Source organism: Podarcis melisellensis (genome assembly GCF_964234715.1).
Source record: "Podarcis melisellensis genome assembly, chromosome: 4".
NCBI lineage: Eukaryota > Metazoa > Chordata > Lepidosauria > Squamata > Lacertidae > Podarcis > Podarcis melisellensis.
In genome coordinates this window covers 28,864,320-28,879,251 of record NC_138531.1, presented here as the reverse complement: position 1 = coordinate 28,879,251, position 14,932 = coordinate 28,864,320, and the positions used below count along the sequence as shown (strand labels likewise).

The 14,932-nt window shown below is 45.6% G+C and overlaps 1 protein-coding gene across 1 annotated transcript in view; it reads right to left on the bottom strand.

Annotated features, from left to right (window-relative positions):
* Positions 1-12,544, bottom strand: part of UXS1 (UDP-glucuronate decarboxylase 1) — a 38,140-nt gene extending 25,596 nt beyond the window's left edge. Inside the window, exons 1-3 of the mRNA XM_081907444.1 lie at positions 12,293-12,544; positions 3,029-3,056; positions 769-817 (exon numbers count right to left, since the gene is read on the bottom strand). Coding sequence (XP_081763570.1) covers positions 769-817; positions 3,029-3,056; positions 12,293-12,392 — 177 coding nt within the window. The 5' untranslated portion in view covers positions 12,393-12,544. The remainder of the gene's footprint in view (positions 1-768; positions 818-3,028; positions 3,057-12,292) is intronic.
* Between the last annotated feature and the right edge of the window lie 2,388 nt (positions 12,545-14,932).

The following is a 14,932-nucleotide window of genomic DNA, read 5'->3' as shown; positions in this document are numbered from 1 at the left end:
CCATGACCCATTTCCTGACATACACTGGGAGCAGACATTTGGTGTGCAAAGAGAAGGAGGTTGCATTATTTTGGTTGCATTATTACTGCGTTTATAAATTTTAAGAACACTGATGAATGTGTTACTACAGTGTTTTTCAACCTTTTTTGGGCAAAGGCACACTTGTTTCATGAAAAAAATCACGAGGCACATCACCATTAGAAAATGTTTAAAAAATTAACTCTGTGCCTATATTGACTATATATAAAGTAATTCTCTTGAATAGGAATCAAATAAACACAAAGAAAGTATTTTATAATTACTTTATTATGAAATAGTAAGTAAACAGAAATATGAAATACTTTATTTTTAAATCTTTCGAATTTTTCAATTTTTCCCACGACACACCAGACAACATCTTGTGGCACACTAGTGTGCCGCGGAACAGTGGATGAAAAACACTGTGTTACTACCCACCCACAAAGGCTGAGGACATGGTGGGGGCAAACGGAAATTGTTTTATATATATTATTATTTACAACTAACAAGTAGGATCTCAAAGTATGAATGTTAAAGGAAGACATCTACAAAGTAACACACTGGCGTGGAGCTGAATGATTGTGAATTTTGGCAACATTTGAAGAGAAGAAAAATAAAAGTGGCAGCTCCACCGAGGGAACGGAATTGAAAGGAAAGAAGGCTGACACTGAAAGGAAAACAGTGGAAGTCTGCAAAATGCTGACTGTGGGGAAAGCAAGGATTATAATACTGGATATCCAGCGTACTGACCTCTTCAATCTTATTTTCTACTTTCTGATCACTATTATCCTGGATAGACCTGTTAGGAAGAAAACCATAAGGAAAACTTTTAAAATGGCCAAAGATCCACCAAATCCAGCAATAGTTCAGCTAGATAGAGTAAGCCCTCAATTTCCATGGGGGTGACTTTACGGGAATCACACCTAAAGCCCCCAAAATGGGCATAGTCATTAGGTGCAATGGTGGGTGGGATTGCCAAAGTCTCCCCCCCACAAGAGGCTTGCCCCCCCCTTTAAATTTTGTTTTAAAAAAAACAATGCCAAGCATGTAAAACTGAATGCACACAAGTTAAATGAGAGTAAGTTGCAGACTTACTGTGGAAATTGGGGAACCTAATCTGGCCCTCCAGATGTTGTTGGACTCCAACTCCCATCAGCCTTAGCTAGCATAGCCAATTGTCAGGGTTGATGCGAGATAGAATCCAACAACAACTTCCAATTCCTTCTGCCACACCTAGAGTACAAAACTTAGTTGGGAAACCCTACATGGGTAGAATCACCAAAGGGGGGAAAATCCTCCACAAACTGTATGTTTGCAAACTGTAAGGATTCTTTCACAACATAGGTCAGTTTTTCCTCAAACTCCTCAAAGTTGTTCTTGAAGTACAACTCCCATCATCCCTGACCACCAGTCCTGCTAGCCAGGGATGATGGGAGTTGTAGTCCAACAATAGTTGGGAGACCCAAGTTTGGGGAAACACATTGACACAGCTGCATAGCATGTAGGATGCACATGAAGAAAAACTCCTGGGTTCGTGCAGACCCAGCTCCTGGCACATAGAATGCCGTGTGTGATCTGAAGCTTGGGCCATGCACACCTTTGCATAAATGCTATCCCAGATATGATGCTCTATAAAAAGTGTGAGAAGCCCCTGAAAGTTACAAGTCAATCCTGTGCCCTTTCATACACCAGAAAACTGTGGCTATATATGCCCTTGTTCTGGAGTAAGAGTTAAACCAGGAGTGATTAACCTCTGGCCCTCAGTGGTTGTCTGCAACCTCCCATCATCCCCAGTTGCTGACCGTGCTGGCAGGGGATATTGGGAGTCAAGAGTCCAGCAACTTCTGAAGGGCTAGAGGTTAGCTACTCCAAAGTTAAAACTGTTTTGTTACCTTAAGAGTCGTTTGTAGAAAAGGTTCACTGGGTGAAACCACATCCCCAGCCGAACTTGTTTAATCTTATGGGTATCAAGTGCTGATAACACAATCAGAGCCTATGAAACCCACACAGTTATATGGGTTTCCTACAGCAAAGAACCCAGCTCACTTTCAGCCACAGGATTAGCACCAGTAAATGTTTATTTTCACCAATGGAGTAATCCAATCTGACTCTCCACTTACAACGGGAAGCAGGAGTGGCCTTTTTCCTTCTTTCTTTGGAAGGAGCATACAGTTATTTTCGGAAACACAGTTCTGCTGAATGCAATCTCGTCATAATTGATAAAGCTTTTGGAACACTGACTGCAAAGCACACACAAAAGAATTGGGGCAGAGGGAGTCGAGGATATAGAGTTGTATCTAACACTGTGCAAACAGACAGGATGTATTCCCCCTCCTCTTCCTGCACGCCCACAAATTCTGCTCCAGACAACCCCCTGGAGCAGATTTTTGAGGGTGCAAAAGAAGAAGAGAAAGAAGTTTCATTAGACAAGCAGAAGTCTATAGAGTGAATGGAATGGTTAACATTGGACAAGGCCCATAGTTTTTGCAAAGACGACAATCTCTTCCCCACTCCGATATACCTCTGAAGGACATTTGCATGGCTAATCCCAACAGAGATATTGCTCAAAGAAGCATGCTCCTTTCAAAAACAGCAGCACGCCACTCATATATTAACTCCAGCATAAAAACTGCTCCTGTAGGACGCATGCAATGCCTTCACTAATGACAAATCTACCACTGTTGTTCCCGAGTTTGCACCCCAGGAAGGAGAAAGGGGAAGAGACAGTAAAAGGGGGGGGGGAGGGCAGAATAGTTATAGGGCCTTGTCCCACACTTGTGGATGGGCCTTTTCAACTGCCACTTTTTTCTTCTCACGCCAAAAATTTGTGGCTGACGACAACATTTTTAATCAGAGAAACTGAATGTTTCCCGTTATCTTCCATGCCATGGAAGAAGGAAAGGAAGGTTGGGGGGAAAGATACTTTTTGTTGTTGTTCTGACAGAAAGAATAATTCTACTTCACATCCTCACAGACATACAAAAGGGAAAAAAGAAGCAGTCATTGTTACCTCATGTTGAGCACATTGCCCCATACAGCTGTGGGAAAAGAAGAAGAATTAATTAGTGTTGCTTGAAAATATTTTCAAATCAATTCAGAAGACATTCATTTCAAGTATTAATGAGGTGAGCTTCATTAGGTTAAGAGCACATATTCAAGAAAACAAGTCATATTGTATATATCAAATGATTATAGGACTATTGGGATGCTGAAATATCGCAAAATAATTAGCCCTCCCAAAGTACTGAATGTTAATTGTCACAGTCAGGAAAACATTCAGCATCTCAAGCTGCAACAAGCTTCAGGTAGCCCAAATCTGGATGTGCTTAATATACTTCTCCTTCCCATACAAATTACTTTACAGAAGGTTTCCAAGTAGGAATTAACGCACAAGATGTATATTATCATCACATACAACAATCATACTAGACTGTTCTGTGAAACTTCCCACAGGCGGCGGCGGGGACACCAGAAAAAAGACATCAGATATGACTAGATACCACCAGGTTACAAGTTATTTTATTTACAGAAGTACCATATGCATAGAAATCCTCTAGCAAACTAAATGGTCCTTAATTTTCCACTTTCCCACATCATATGCCCCACTGAGCACACATCATGTTTGAAAGGGGAGCCATGAAGATCCGTGACCTCAGCACTGTGGGTTTGAGCACCACATTGGGCAAAAGATTCCTGCATTGCAGTGGGTTGGCCTAGATGAGCCTTGTGGTCTCTTCCCACTCGACAAATCTATGATAAGTCAGAGAGGGGCAACCTTCCGTGGGTCAACATGCCGGGGATGGGTGGCGGCACAGAGACAAGAGCAGGCAGTGCAATGGATGTAACTGTTCAGCTCTGCACAGTAAGCTAGCTTCCATACACACTGACACAAATCTCTCTCATCACCCAAGAAAGAGGCATTGTGCCAGTTTAAGGACGCATTCCAACCTGGCAGAAATGCTTGAGGGGCAAAGCAGAGCCGGTGAAGAGAGTTGGGGGTGGTGGCGCATTCAATCCTTACCGCCTGGTGTCCCCTGCTCCTGGCCCAGAAGAACAAGGACCCCTGGGAGGAAGAACTCATGAGGTAAAATAAATGCCAGCCTGGCCCCAGACATCAGGTTCCTTATCCACAAAGAACCCCAGCTGCTCCAAGAATTGCAAGGTGTGAAGCAGCTTCAGCTTCTGCTGCTGGCCAGAAGACCAAAGTCACCTTCACCCCCCCTCAGGAACTCACACCATTGTAGTCAAGGAAGAATGTCAGATAGATACAAATACCTGCTTACAGTTCCCTAATTTATTCTGGCATTGTCAAACACATTTCTCTTCTCTGTGTTTTTTCTCCTCTGCACCTACCTTGTGCAGATTGTCTCTTCAGTTTAAAAAACCTGAGAGCTGGTCCTGGGTCTCATTTTTGCATCTGGTAAAGGTAAAGGACCCCTGACCATTAGGCCCAGTCACGACCGACTCTGAGGTTGCGGCGCTTATCTCGCTTTATTAGCCAAGGGAGCCAGCGTACAGCTTCCGGGTCATGTGGCCAGCATGACTAAGCCACTTCTGTGCACGGAAACGCTGTTTACCTTCCTGCCGGAGCGGTACCTAATTATCTACTTGCACTTTGACGTGATTTCAAACTGCTAGGTTGGCAGGAGCAGGGACCGAGCAACGGGAGCTCACCCTGTTGCAGGGATTAGAACTACCGACCTTCTGATCGGCAAGCCCTAGGCTCTGTGGTTTAACCCACAGCGCCACCTGCGTCCTTTTGCATATGGGCTGTGCCTATTTTAGGCAGCACTGTATTGAAATTTTGACCGTCAACGGCCACTGAGGGCGGGGGGGACAATTTTTCTTTGCGAGGAATGGATGTTTGCGAAGCACTTGTCTTGCTTCCTGGGTGCTTTCACGTTTAGTGGTTTCACGTGGAAATATTCTACATATCGTTAAGAGTGGCCAATTCCTTTCTTCGGCTGACGGCCACGTTTGCTATTGGCCAAAGCTTCCCAAGAACCTAGCTCCTGGTGGTGACAGAGCATGGCCAAAACAGAAGTGGGAGCAGCTACCCCACATTCTCTCTTGTGCATGCAGACATGAGTGCAGAGCACAAACGTGAAGACACAGAGCATAAAAAGGTAAAGGACCCCAGGATGGATAAGTCCAGTCAAAGGCGACTATGCGATTGTGGTGCTCATCTCGCTTTCAGGCCGAGGAAGCCGGCGTTTGTCCTCAGACAGCTTTCCGGGTCATGTTGCCAGCATGACTAAACCGCTTCTGGTGCAACGGAACACCATGACGGAAACCAGAGGACACAGAAACGCCGTTTACCTTCCCACCGGAGCAGTACCTATTTATCTACTTGCACTGGCGTGCTTTCAAACTGCTAGGTTGGCAGAAGCTGGGACAGAGCAACGGGAGCTCACTCTGTCGCAGGGATTCGAACCGCCAATCTTCTGATCGGCAAGCCCAAGAGGCTCAGTGATTTAGACCACAACCCTAACCCTAACCCATAGATACAGAGCACCCCACCCCTGCTTCTCTGCCAACCAGCTGGGGAATGGGGGTGGGTTTTTCCGTACTATTGCAGTTCTGGGTAGAAAGGAATGTCTCTGCCTAGCTGTGTTAGAAACTCAGATATACAGTCATTGGGGTGGGGGTCCGCCTTCTTTGAATTCTATGGTTTTACATATCAGGACAGAATCATCTGTTCCTTAGCAGGTCTTAAAATTAGGTAAATGCAACCTCAGATGAATAACTGCACATGGCATATTACGCCGCGTGAGGATTTATCATTAAGTTCTACTATGAATGAGTAGGTTAAAGATATACAAGAAATGCAAGCAAGCTTCCAAACACTTGTGAATGCGACTGAAAACAGAATGCTAGCTGTTTCTTATTTGTCTACAGGGAAAATAGTATCAAATGCATTGTAATTAGTGTTTCTGCATTTTAAAAATCCTTTGTTGTTTTAAGCTACTGATCACAGTAAGAGCACCCAGAAACACTTAATTACTTTAAAACTATTAAGAAAATATGGGAGAAAACGGAAATAACCATCTTCAGTAAAGTGTGATTTTATTCTTCTGATGATGGCTTTATAAATTTAACAAGCTGACCATTATGTGCGAAAGAAAGCAACAATTCCAACCTTCTCTTTAATATACAGTATTCTGAATCCAGACACAGTAAACATTCAAATTCTTTGGTTCCAGATTAAGCTTATTTGAACAGTGTGTGTGTGCATTTTAGTATGTTCTATGGCCTTGTAATTTTAAATTGTTGCAAGTTGCCCTGAGGAGTGCACGGAACGCAAACACCCACACACCACAAAGCATTTATTCAGTGACCTTAATTTGCCTTAAGGGCATGTCCACACACTTCCAAGGCCCATTCACTACACAAGACACACTTAATGGACTGGTTGCTAGCCAGCCGGGTTGCCAAGAGCCATGAGAACAAATCAACAAACCTGCCCCAGATTTTAAGCATGCCTTCCTAATAATGTGCATCCTTCGCAGAATCAAAGTACCATACTTTTCCAGCTATAAGACGCCCCCATGTATAAGATGCCCCCTATTTTTAGGAACTCAGATTTAAGAAAATGGGGGAAGATGGGGGGGATTACTCAGTTGAGCTTTTTTTTAGGGGGGTTGCCGAAAATCGCTCATGCACACAGGTCGCAAAATCCGCCTCCCGTCTGTCCCATCGCCGGCAGAAGCTGCCAATTGCCAGCCCAACTGACTGAGAGTCAGCCAATCAACACCCCCCATTGACGCAGCAACCAGTCACATGCACAATAGCTGCTGACAGACACATCAGCAACCAATCAAACGTCCACTCTATGCACTACCCATGTATAAGACGACCCCCACTTTTCAGCATGCTTTTTAAAGGAAAAAACAGAGTCTGATACATGGGAAAGTATGGTATTTTCTATGGCTGATGGGTGCTTAAAATGAAGAAGATGGTAGAACAGCTTTTAAACTGATCCTTTGGGGGCGGGGAGGCAACAGAAGCTGGTGAGCTGTCTACTTAGGGATGAATCATTCTCAAGAACTGGTGGCAAAAATGTCTATGGTTGTCCAAAGGGGATGCGGTGGACTCAAGGATGGGGACATGGAAGCTAAAGATGGGGAGAAATGCTACATGCTGAAGACACTTCGAAAGAGATACCAAGGACAGGTGGTTTTTTATCTGCTAATGCAAGAAGCCTCCAAGCCAAGATGAACAAGCACTTTGTTTCAAAGGAGGCACAGATATAGTGAACGTAACTGAAATGAACTGAAACCCCGGGTAAGGATTCCTTCTTGACCACACTCACTTTTTAGGATGCTCATTGTTCATCGTGTGAATTAGGAAGGGGATGATGCACTGTGAACAGGAGCAATAGATCCGCTGAAAGAGAGCCGACAACATGCCTGCGAGCAGATCATGCACAAGAGCTCGCAAGAATCGGGCATAGGCAACGCTGAAAATGTTTAAACGTGTCCCACCAACAGCACCAAAACAGTAGGACCTTACAACGGACACCACACCTTCTGGATGCAACCAACGGCAGCTCCCAGAAACTCTCTGGATGTAGGTGAGAGAAGCCAGCTAACAACAACAAAACGTATCACCCTTTCAGAAAATACTTATTTATTAGTTGCTCTGAGGCCAATCTCTCACAAAGCAAACGTACACAGAAAAACAACACAATATACCGTATTTTTCGCACCATAGGATGCACTTTTTCCCCTCCAAAAATGAAGGGGAAATGTGTGCGCGTCCTATGGTGCGAATGCAGGCTTTCGCTGAAGCCTGGAGAGTGAGAGGGGTCGGTGCGCACCAACCCCTCACGCTCTCCAGGCTTCACACCCAGCGCTGGGCTCCCACTGCTTGCGGAGACTTGCCTGCATGCCGAAGCCTGCGCGCACTGAGCTCAGCGCGCCCAGGCTTCGCGGACCTCTCCGCAAGCAACGGGAGTGCTCCCACGGCTTGCAGAGAGCTGCCTGTTTGGGGACTGGGGTCGGGGTAAGCTCGAGCTTCCCCCACCCCAGCCCCGCGCCTGGGGGGGAAAATAATTTTTTCCCCTTTATTTCCCCCCCCCCCAAAAAAAACGGGTGCGCCCTATGGTCCGGTGCGCCCTATGGTGCGAAAAATACGGTATAGAACATCAGTCAGCAATGATCATTTCTCCCTTAAAAAGGTAAAGGACCCCTGATAGTTAACTCCAGTCGCGAACGACTCTGGGGTTGCGGCGCTCATCTCGCTTTACTGGCTGAGGGAGCCGTTTGTCCGCAGACAGTTTTCTGGGTCATGACTAAGCCGCTTTTGGCGAACCAGAGCAGTGCACGGAAACACCGTTTACCTTCCCGCCGGAGTGGCACCTATTTATCTACTTGCACTTTGACGTGCTTTCATACTGCTAGGTTGGCAGGATCTGGGACCAAACAACAGGAGCTCACCCAGTTGCGGGGATTCGAACCGCCGGCCTTCCGATCGGCAAGCCCTAGGCTCTGTGGTTTAGACCACAGCGCCACCCGCTTAGTAACACATAATTTACTACCTGGAGTTAAGCTACTGAGACTGCTACCATTCCAGAGGAACTTAAAAGTTCACCTCAATGGCCTTTCGGATTCTGTGCTACCAACAGAAATTTGTTGCGTTAGTTCTGTAAAATAAATGCTTTTATTGCCGAGTAACAATTTCTGAGCACTCAAAAGTGAAATATTTTGTGCCTTTGACAGCACAACGCTTTTTGCCTAGCTAGCATACTATTGTGACTGCTATGGGGAATATTATTTACTCATGGGAATTTACATACTGTTTAACCACCCAAGATCTCTAAGCAATTTACACAAATTATAGAATGTCCATCAAAAAAAACACACCCCAGTTATAATTGAACACTTGCGTGGCGGGCTGGATGGGAGCGGTGTCACAAAACTAGTCGGCATCATAGGCACCAAGTGGATATTGTTTGTACCATAACTAGGGACAAGAAATACAAGTCCCTCCTCCACATCTCCACCCTCTTGTTTATGTGTACTAGTTTGTGAAACATTTCTATTCTTAATTACTATTAATAATAATAATATTACTAGGAGTTTTCAAATGTGCAGCAACTGTAACAACTAACACACCTTGCTGAAGATTACAAGCCCATTCCACTACACACATAGGCTATTCCAGATAACTAGCTGAAATGAACCCGAGGCACACTTTCAACAAACACACTCAAATACTTTCTTTCATTACCCACTTACTTACTCAAATATTTCTAGGCCTTTCTGGACCACCCAAGACAAGAGGCGATGTCTACAACATACTTTAGAATGTAAGCATTACTTCACCGGTTAAAGCAATAAGCTGAAGCCCTAGGGCTTGTCCTTACATTAAATGACTACAATGCCCCTAAATAAGGAAACCCTGGAGACATTGTATTACGCAAGGAAGAGCTTGCCCTTAGTTTGCCTCCTGCTCTATCTGGACTGTTGTTTGTTTCTCCTTTTAAGCGGAGTGGAAAACTGCTATGAGCCACCAGGAAAACTCTGGGGATTTTCTCCTCGCTCCTTATCAGTGCTACAAGATAGTGCATCAGACGTGCCTGTATTGCAACCCTGAAATGTGTAAGCCTGAATATACAAAAAGCCCTAAACCATAGGTTTCCAAACTGTGGCCCATGGTTTGGACCATCATTATTCCACAAGCGTCATTCAGGTGGTCTGCATGGTGTCTGTGGATTAATGGTTGAAGAAGAAAAAAAGAACAGCACATCAAATTAAATATTTATATTGATTTTTAATTGTATTTTTGTTGCTTTTAAATACTATATTGTATTTTGTTGTACTACTTCCTTCCACTGCCACCACATTCAGGGATCTGACCACTGTTATCTAAAGCAGAAATGGACTCTTGCCTTCCTTCCGCAGCAAAAACAACAGAGCCATGTCAGTGCTGAAGTGTGCAGACTCTAAAGCAAGGCCCATGTTAAACTACAGCTGAATGGGAAAGCAGATGATCTGCATTCAGAAAGTCTCAGATTTGATCTTTGATCACTTCAGTAGCAGACCATGGGGAAGGCACCTGCCTGATCTAGCCCTGTGGGTTATATCCTGTGCTGTCTTTCTAGAAATAGGTGCCCACCATGAATGCCTCCCTTGTTCTCTTATAAAGACAATGACACCCACCTGAGAGGTACCAGAACTGAGTTCCTGCTGGGGAAAAAAGCCCTGGTTATATCCATCTTCTCCAATCTGTTGTTCCTCCAATATTTTTGACTATAATTCTCATCAGACCCAGCCACTGTGGTGAATGGTGAGGGATGATGGGAGCTCTAGTCCAATGACATCTGAAGGTGGCTTGGTTGGGGAAGGCTGGACAAGAGAGTTATCCCAGGATATATGTTCAACTTTGCCGCTGCTTCAGCCTTCATGTTACAAAACATGTGTGGAATATCTGCCTGTCCAGTACGTTTCCTCTGCGCAAAACCTCTGTGCATTTGTTCTGTGCAAAACCTCTGTGGAAAACCTCTTCAGGCAGTAGCAGAGTTGAAGACGTTAGCCACAGCAAGGTCAATTAAAGTACAAGTTGTTACTTAATTAGTTCAGGTTGTGAACTATTTGTGGCATGCGAAAAATTGCCATTTTTCTTTATTACACTTTTACAGTGCCCTGCCTCCATGGCGTCAGGATGGCATTCAAGGTTCTCCTCAGCCTATGTGACGCCAAGACAAACACGGCCAACTTTTTCTACAGATTGGCACTGTACTCATAGGCTGTACTGTGCTTACTGCCGACAGGTCATCTGATTCTTCTTTTGCACATACAATGCCAGATACTTCGCTACCAGTCAAACCCGATATTTGCAATGGTACAAAACATCAGGATCTACTGCCATGACATTTGTGCACACACACACCCTGTGGAAAAAGCCCACAAGCTGGCCTTAGTCTAGAAGGAGCCTCCTTATGTGCGCCATTCAGTTTCCAGCATGTTTCCGAAAATATCCTCCAACTGACCAATACCTTCTAATGGATGTGAAAAGGCAAATCCTGCTTGTGGTGGTGAGATGGACATTTGCCACAATGCAACCCTGGCAAGGGGAAGGGGGGAATGTGATGAGAGAAAAAGAGAGACTATAAGCCTGGACACTGGAAACAGGTCCTGTGAACAAGCCATTAGTTTAGTTCAGAGAACCAGCAGCAGAATGTTTTTATTAGGTTTCCCAGCCAAAAAGAGACACAGCTGTGGTAAATGCAAATCGTAAACACAGGACACAACTATCTTTTTGTTTGACTCAGCCTACGATGCGGACACCACTTACCTTTTTTAATTTAGCAGGACTTACTCCTGAGTAGACACAACTATTACACTGCCATCACCTGAGAAATACAGAAAAGCTTCTCTCCTCCACTGGCAAATACACACACACACACACCACAAAATCCCAAAGCACACTCTGGTCAGTGTTCAAATACGGACTTGGGGCCTAACCTGGAGGCCCATTCACAGTTGGAGGTTTGGAGCATTTTGCTTTTAGACTTTGCTAAAGTTTCGACGCTTTTGAATTATGGTGCTGGAGGAGACTCTTGAGAGTCCCATGGACTGCAAGAAGATCAAACCTATCCATTCTTAAGGAAATCAGCCCTGAGTGCTCACTGGAAGGACAGATCCTGAAGCTGAGGCTCCAAGACTTTGGCCACCTCATGAGAAGAGAAGACTCCCTGGAAAAAACCCTGATGCTGGGAAAGATGGAGGGCACAAGGAGAAGGGGGCGACAGAGGACGAGATGGTTGGACAGTGTTCTCGAAGCTATCAGCATGAGTTTGACCAAACTGTGGGAGGCAGTGGAAGACAGGAGTGCCTGGCATGCTCTGGTCCATGGGGTCATGAAGAGTCAGACACGACTAAACGACAACAAAGTTTGGACGACACCTCCTTCCCCCCCCAAACACCCCTCCCAGCCACCCAAAGGGGCAGAAAGCGCCATCAAGAGGTTTCCCTCCCGCCCGCTGAAAAACAAATACGTAAAGAAGCGACGGGGACTTTGCAAACTTCCACCAGAAACTCTTGACTCCCCCACAGAACCTTTTGCAAAAGAAGGAGGAATTGCTCATCTGTCTCCCCACCACGTCGCTCTCCTCCCTCCCTTCCAGCGTTTGGTGCAACTCCTCAGCTGCTGCAATTTGCAAAAAAATGAAAAACCGAAGAGGTGGAGGGAAAGCGCGCGGTGACCCCCCTCCATTTTGGGAAGAGGCGAATGAATGGGAGCCCCCACCCCACCCAGCCTGGGCACTTACAGGCGACGTAGGCGACCAGGGCGAGCCCCATGAGCAGCTTCATCCTCCTCCTCCTGTTGACGGCGGAGAGCACGCGCTGCAGCGCCCCTTTGCTCAGCATCCCCGGCGGGGCAGGCGGCGGCGGCACAAGGAGGCCCGGGGCGCAGCGGACGGAGCTCAGGCGCCGCCAAGCATCTGCCAAAAACACGACGCCGGCGTCCCCGGAGCGCCGCGCCACCAGCAGCAGCAGCCGCTGACGACGGAGGAGAGCCAATTCCCGGCCGCGACGACGACGCGCATGCGCACACGGGCCAAGCGGCTCTTCCTTTCCTTCCTCGCCGGGCTCGGCCCGCTATTTCCAGGCGACGGAAGGGGAAGGAGATGACGCGGAGGTGGGAGGGCGTGAGGTCACGCTGGCACACTGCGCATGCGTGGGAAGAGGGGGGGGGGAAATTGTGATTTTCCCCCCCTCCTTCCTCGAGGGTTCGCTGGCTTTGGTGGGGAATTTCAGATTAGGAGTGGATAGAGGCTGGGCTATGCAGAATTAGATGACAGGAAGGATTCGAAACCTGCGGGACCAGACATTTTCAGAGGACTGGAATAAATATGTGAACTATCTGAAAAGCAATTGTAATCAACAGTTGTAGGATTACAAGAAGTTTTGTAAGGAGGGATATATTAAATATTGCAAGGGAGATTATGAAGAGAGTTCTTAGTTAAGAAAATTAAAAGTAATAGTGAAATTAAGAAATGTAAATTAAGTGAAAAAGATTGGGAAATTTTCAGATGTGATTGATGGAAGTAAGTCAAAAATTGTATAAGATATGAAAATGCGTTAAATGATTGCTGAAAATTATATGTTAAAAATTATATATATATATGGAGTGGATAGAGGCAGTTGGTTTTGTTATGCAAATTTTTTTTTAAAAAGATATTTATTGAAGTTTTTTTGGGGTTACGCAAATTTTATATACCATATTTTTCGCTCTATAAGACGCACCAGACCACAAGACGCACCTAGTTTTTGGAGGAGGAAAACAAGAAAAAAAATATTCTGAATCTCAGAAGCCAGAACAGCAAGAGGGATCGCTACGCAGTGAAAGCAGCAATCCCTCTTGCTGTTCTGGCTTCTGGGATACCTGCGCGGCCTGCATTCGCTCCATAAGACGCACACACATTTCCCCTTACTTTTTAGGAGGGAAAAAGTGAGTCTTATAGAGCAAAAAATACGGTATGTTGGAAGCCTCCCAGAGGGGCTGTGGCAACCAAGTCTGATGGGCGGGATATAAATAATAAGAATTATTATTACTGTTGTTGGAAGAGGGCGTCCCTATTTTCATCAGAGAAGCGTTGGAGACTTTGCGTTCCAGGGAAACATGAGCATCGGCATCTGCTGCCCCTAAGAATCTTGCTGCCTGTGTAATGATTACTAAATGCATGAAAAAAACCTTTTGATGTCCCAAATAGGTAAAGGTACCCCTGCCCGTACGGGCCAGTCGTGTCCGACTCTAGGGTTGTGCGCCCATCTCACTTAAGAGGCCGGGGGCCAGCGCTGTCCGAGGACACTTCCGGGTCACGTGGCCAGCGTGATGAAGCTGCTCTGGCAAGCCAGCACCAGCGCAGCACACGGAAAAGCTGTTTACCTTCCCGCTATGAAGCGGTACCTATTTATCTACTTGCACTTAAGGGTGCTTTCGAACTGCTAGGTGGGCAGGAGCTGGGACTGAAAGACGGGAGCTCACCCCGCCGTGGGGATTCGAACCGCCGACCATGCGATCGGCAAGCCCTAGGCACTGAGGTTTTACCCACAGCGCCACCTGCGTCCCATTTGATGTCCCAAAGGAAGCCCTTAAAACAACATACCCTCCAACTTTTCTCCAATGAAAATAGGGGCATTCTATTCCATCATCATCATTTTACTAGGTTCCCCCAGCCACTTTGTGCAGCTTCCAACATATATAAAAACATAATAAAACATTAAACATTTAAAAAACCCACCTCTATACAGGATTGCCTTCAGATTGCTTGGGGGTCATATAACTCCATACCATCCAGCATTTCTCTGATGAAAATAGGGATGTCCTATTCCATTAAAAAAAATAAATACCCTGCCTATCAGACTGTGTTGCCCCTGCCACTCTGGGCAGCTTCCAGCATACATAATAAACATAATAAAAGGAAGAGCTGTTTTGACAGCAGAGCAGGGTCCCTTAGAAAAGTTGGTGGAGGTTTTTAAACAGGTTGGGTGGCCATCTGTCATGGATTCTTTGGCTGAGATTCCTGCATTGTAGGGACGTTGGCCCAGATGACCCGCAGGGTCCCTTCCAACTCGACAATTCTATGATTAAACATTTAAAAAACCAAATAAAGCTTCCCTATACAGGGCTGCTTTCAGATGTTTTCTAAAGGTTGCATAGCAGACCCTCCAAGTGTCCCTATTTTCCAGGGGTGGTCCCAGATTTACAGAAGCTGTCCCAGTTTCTGATTTGATCCTGGAATATCCCGCTTTTCCTAAGGATGTCCCTATTATCGGAGAAATGTTGGAGAGTATGGTAAGACATCCCTATTTTCATTGGAGAAATGTTGGGATGTCCCTATTCTCATTGGAAAGATGTTGAAGGGTATGGTATAGTTGTATAGATAAGGATCAGTGACCCTCTG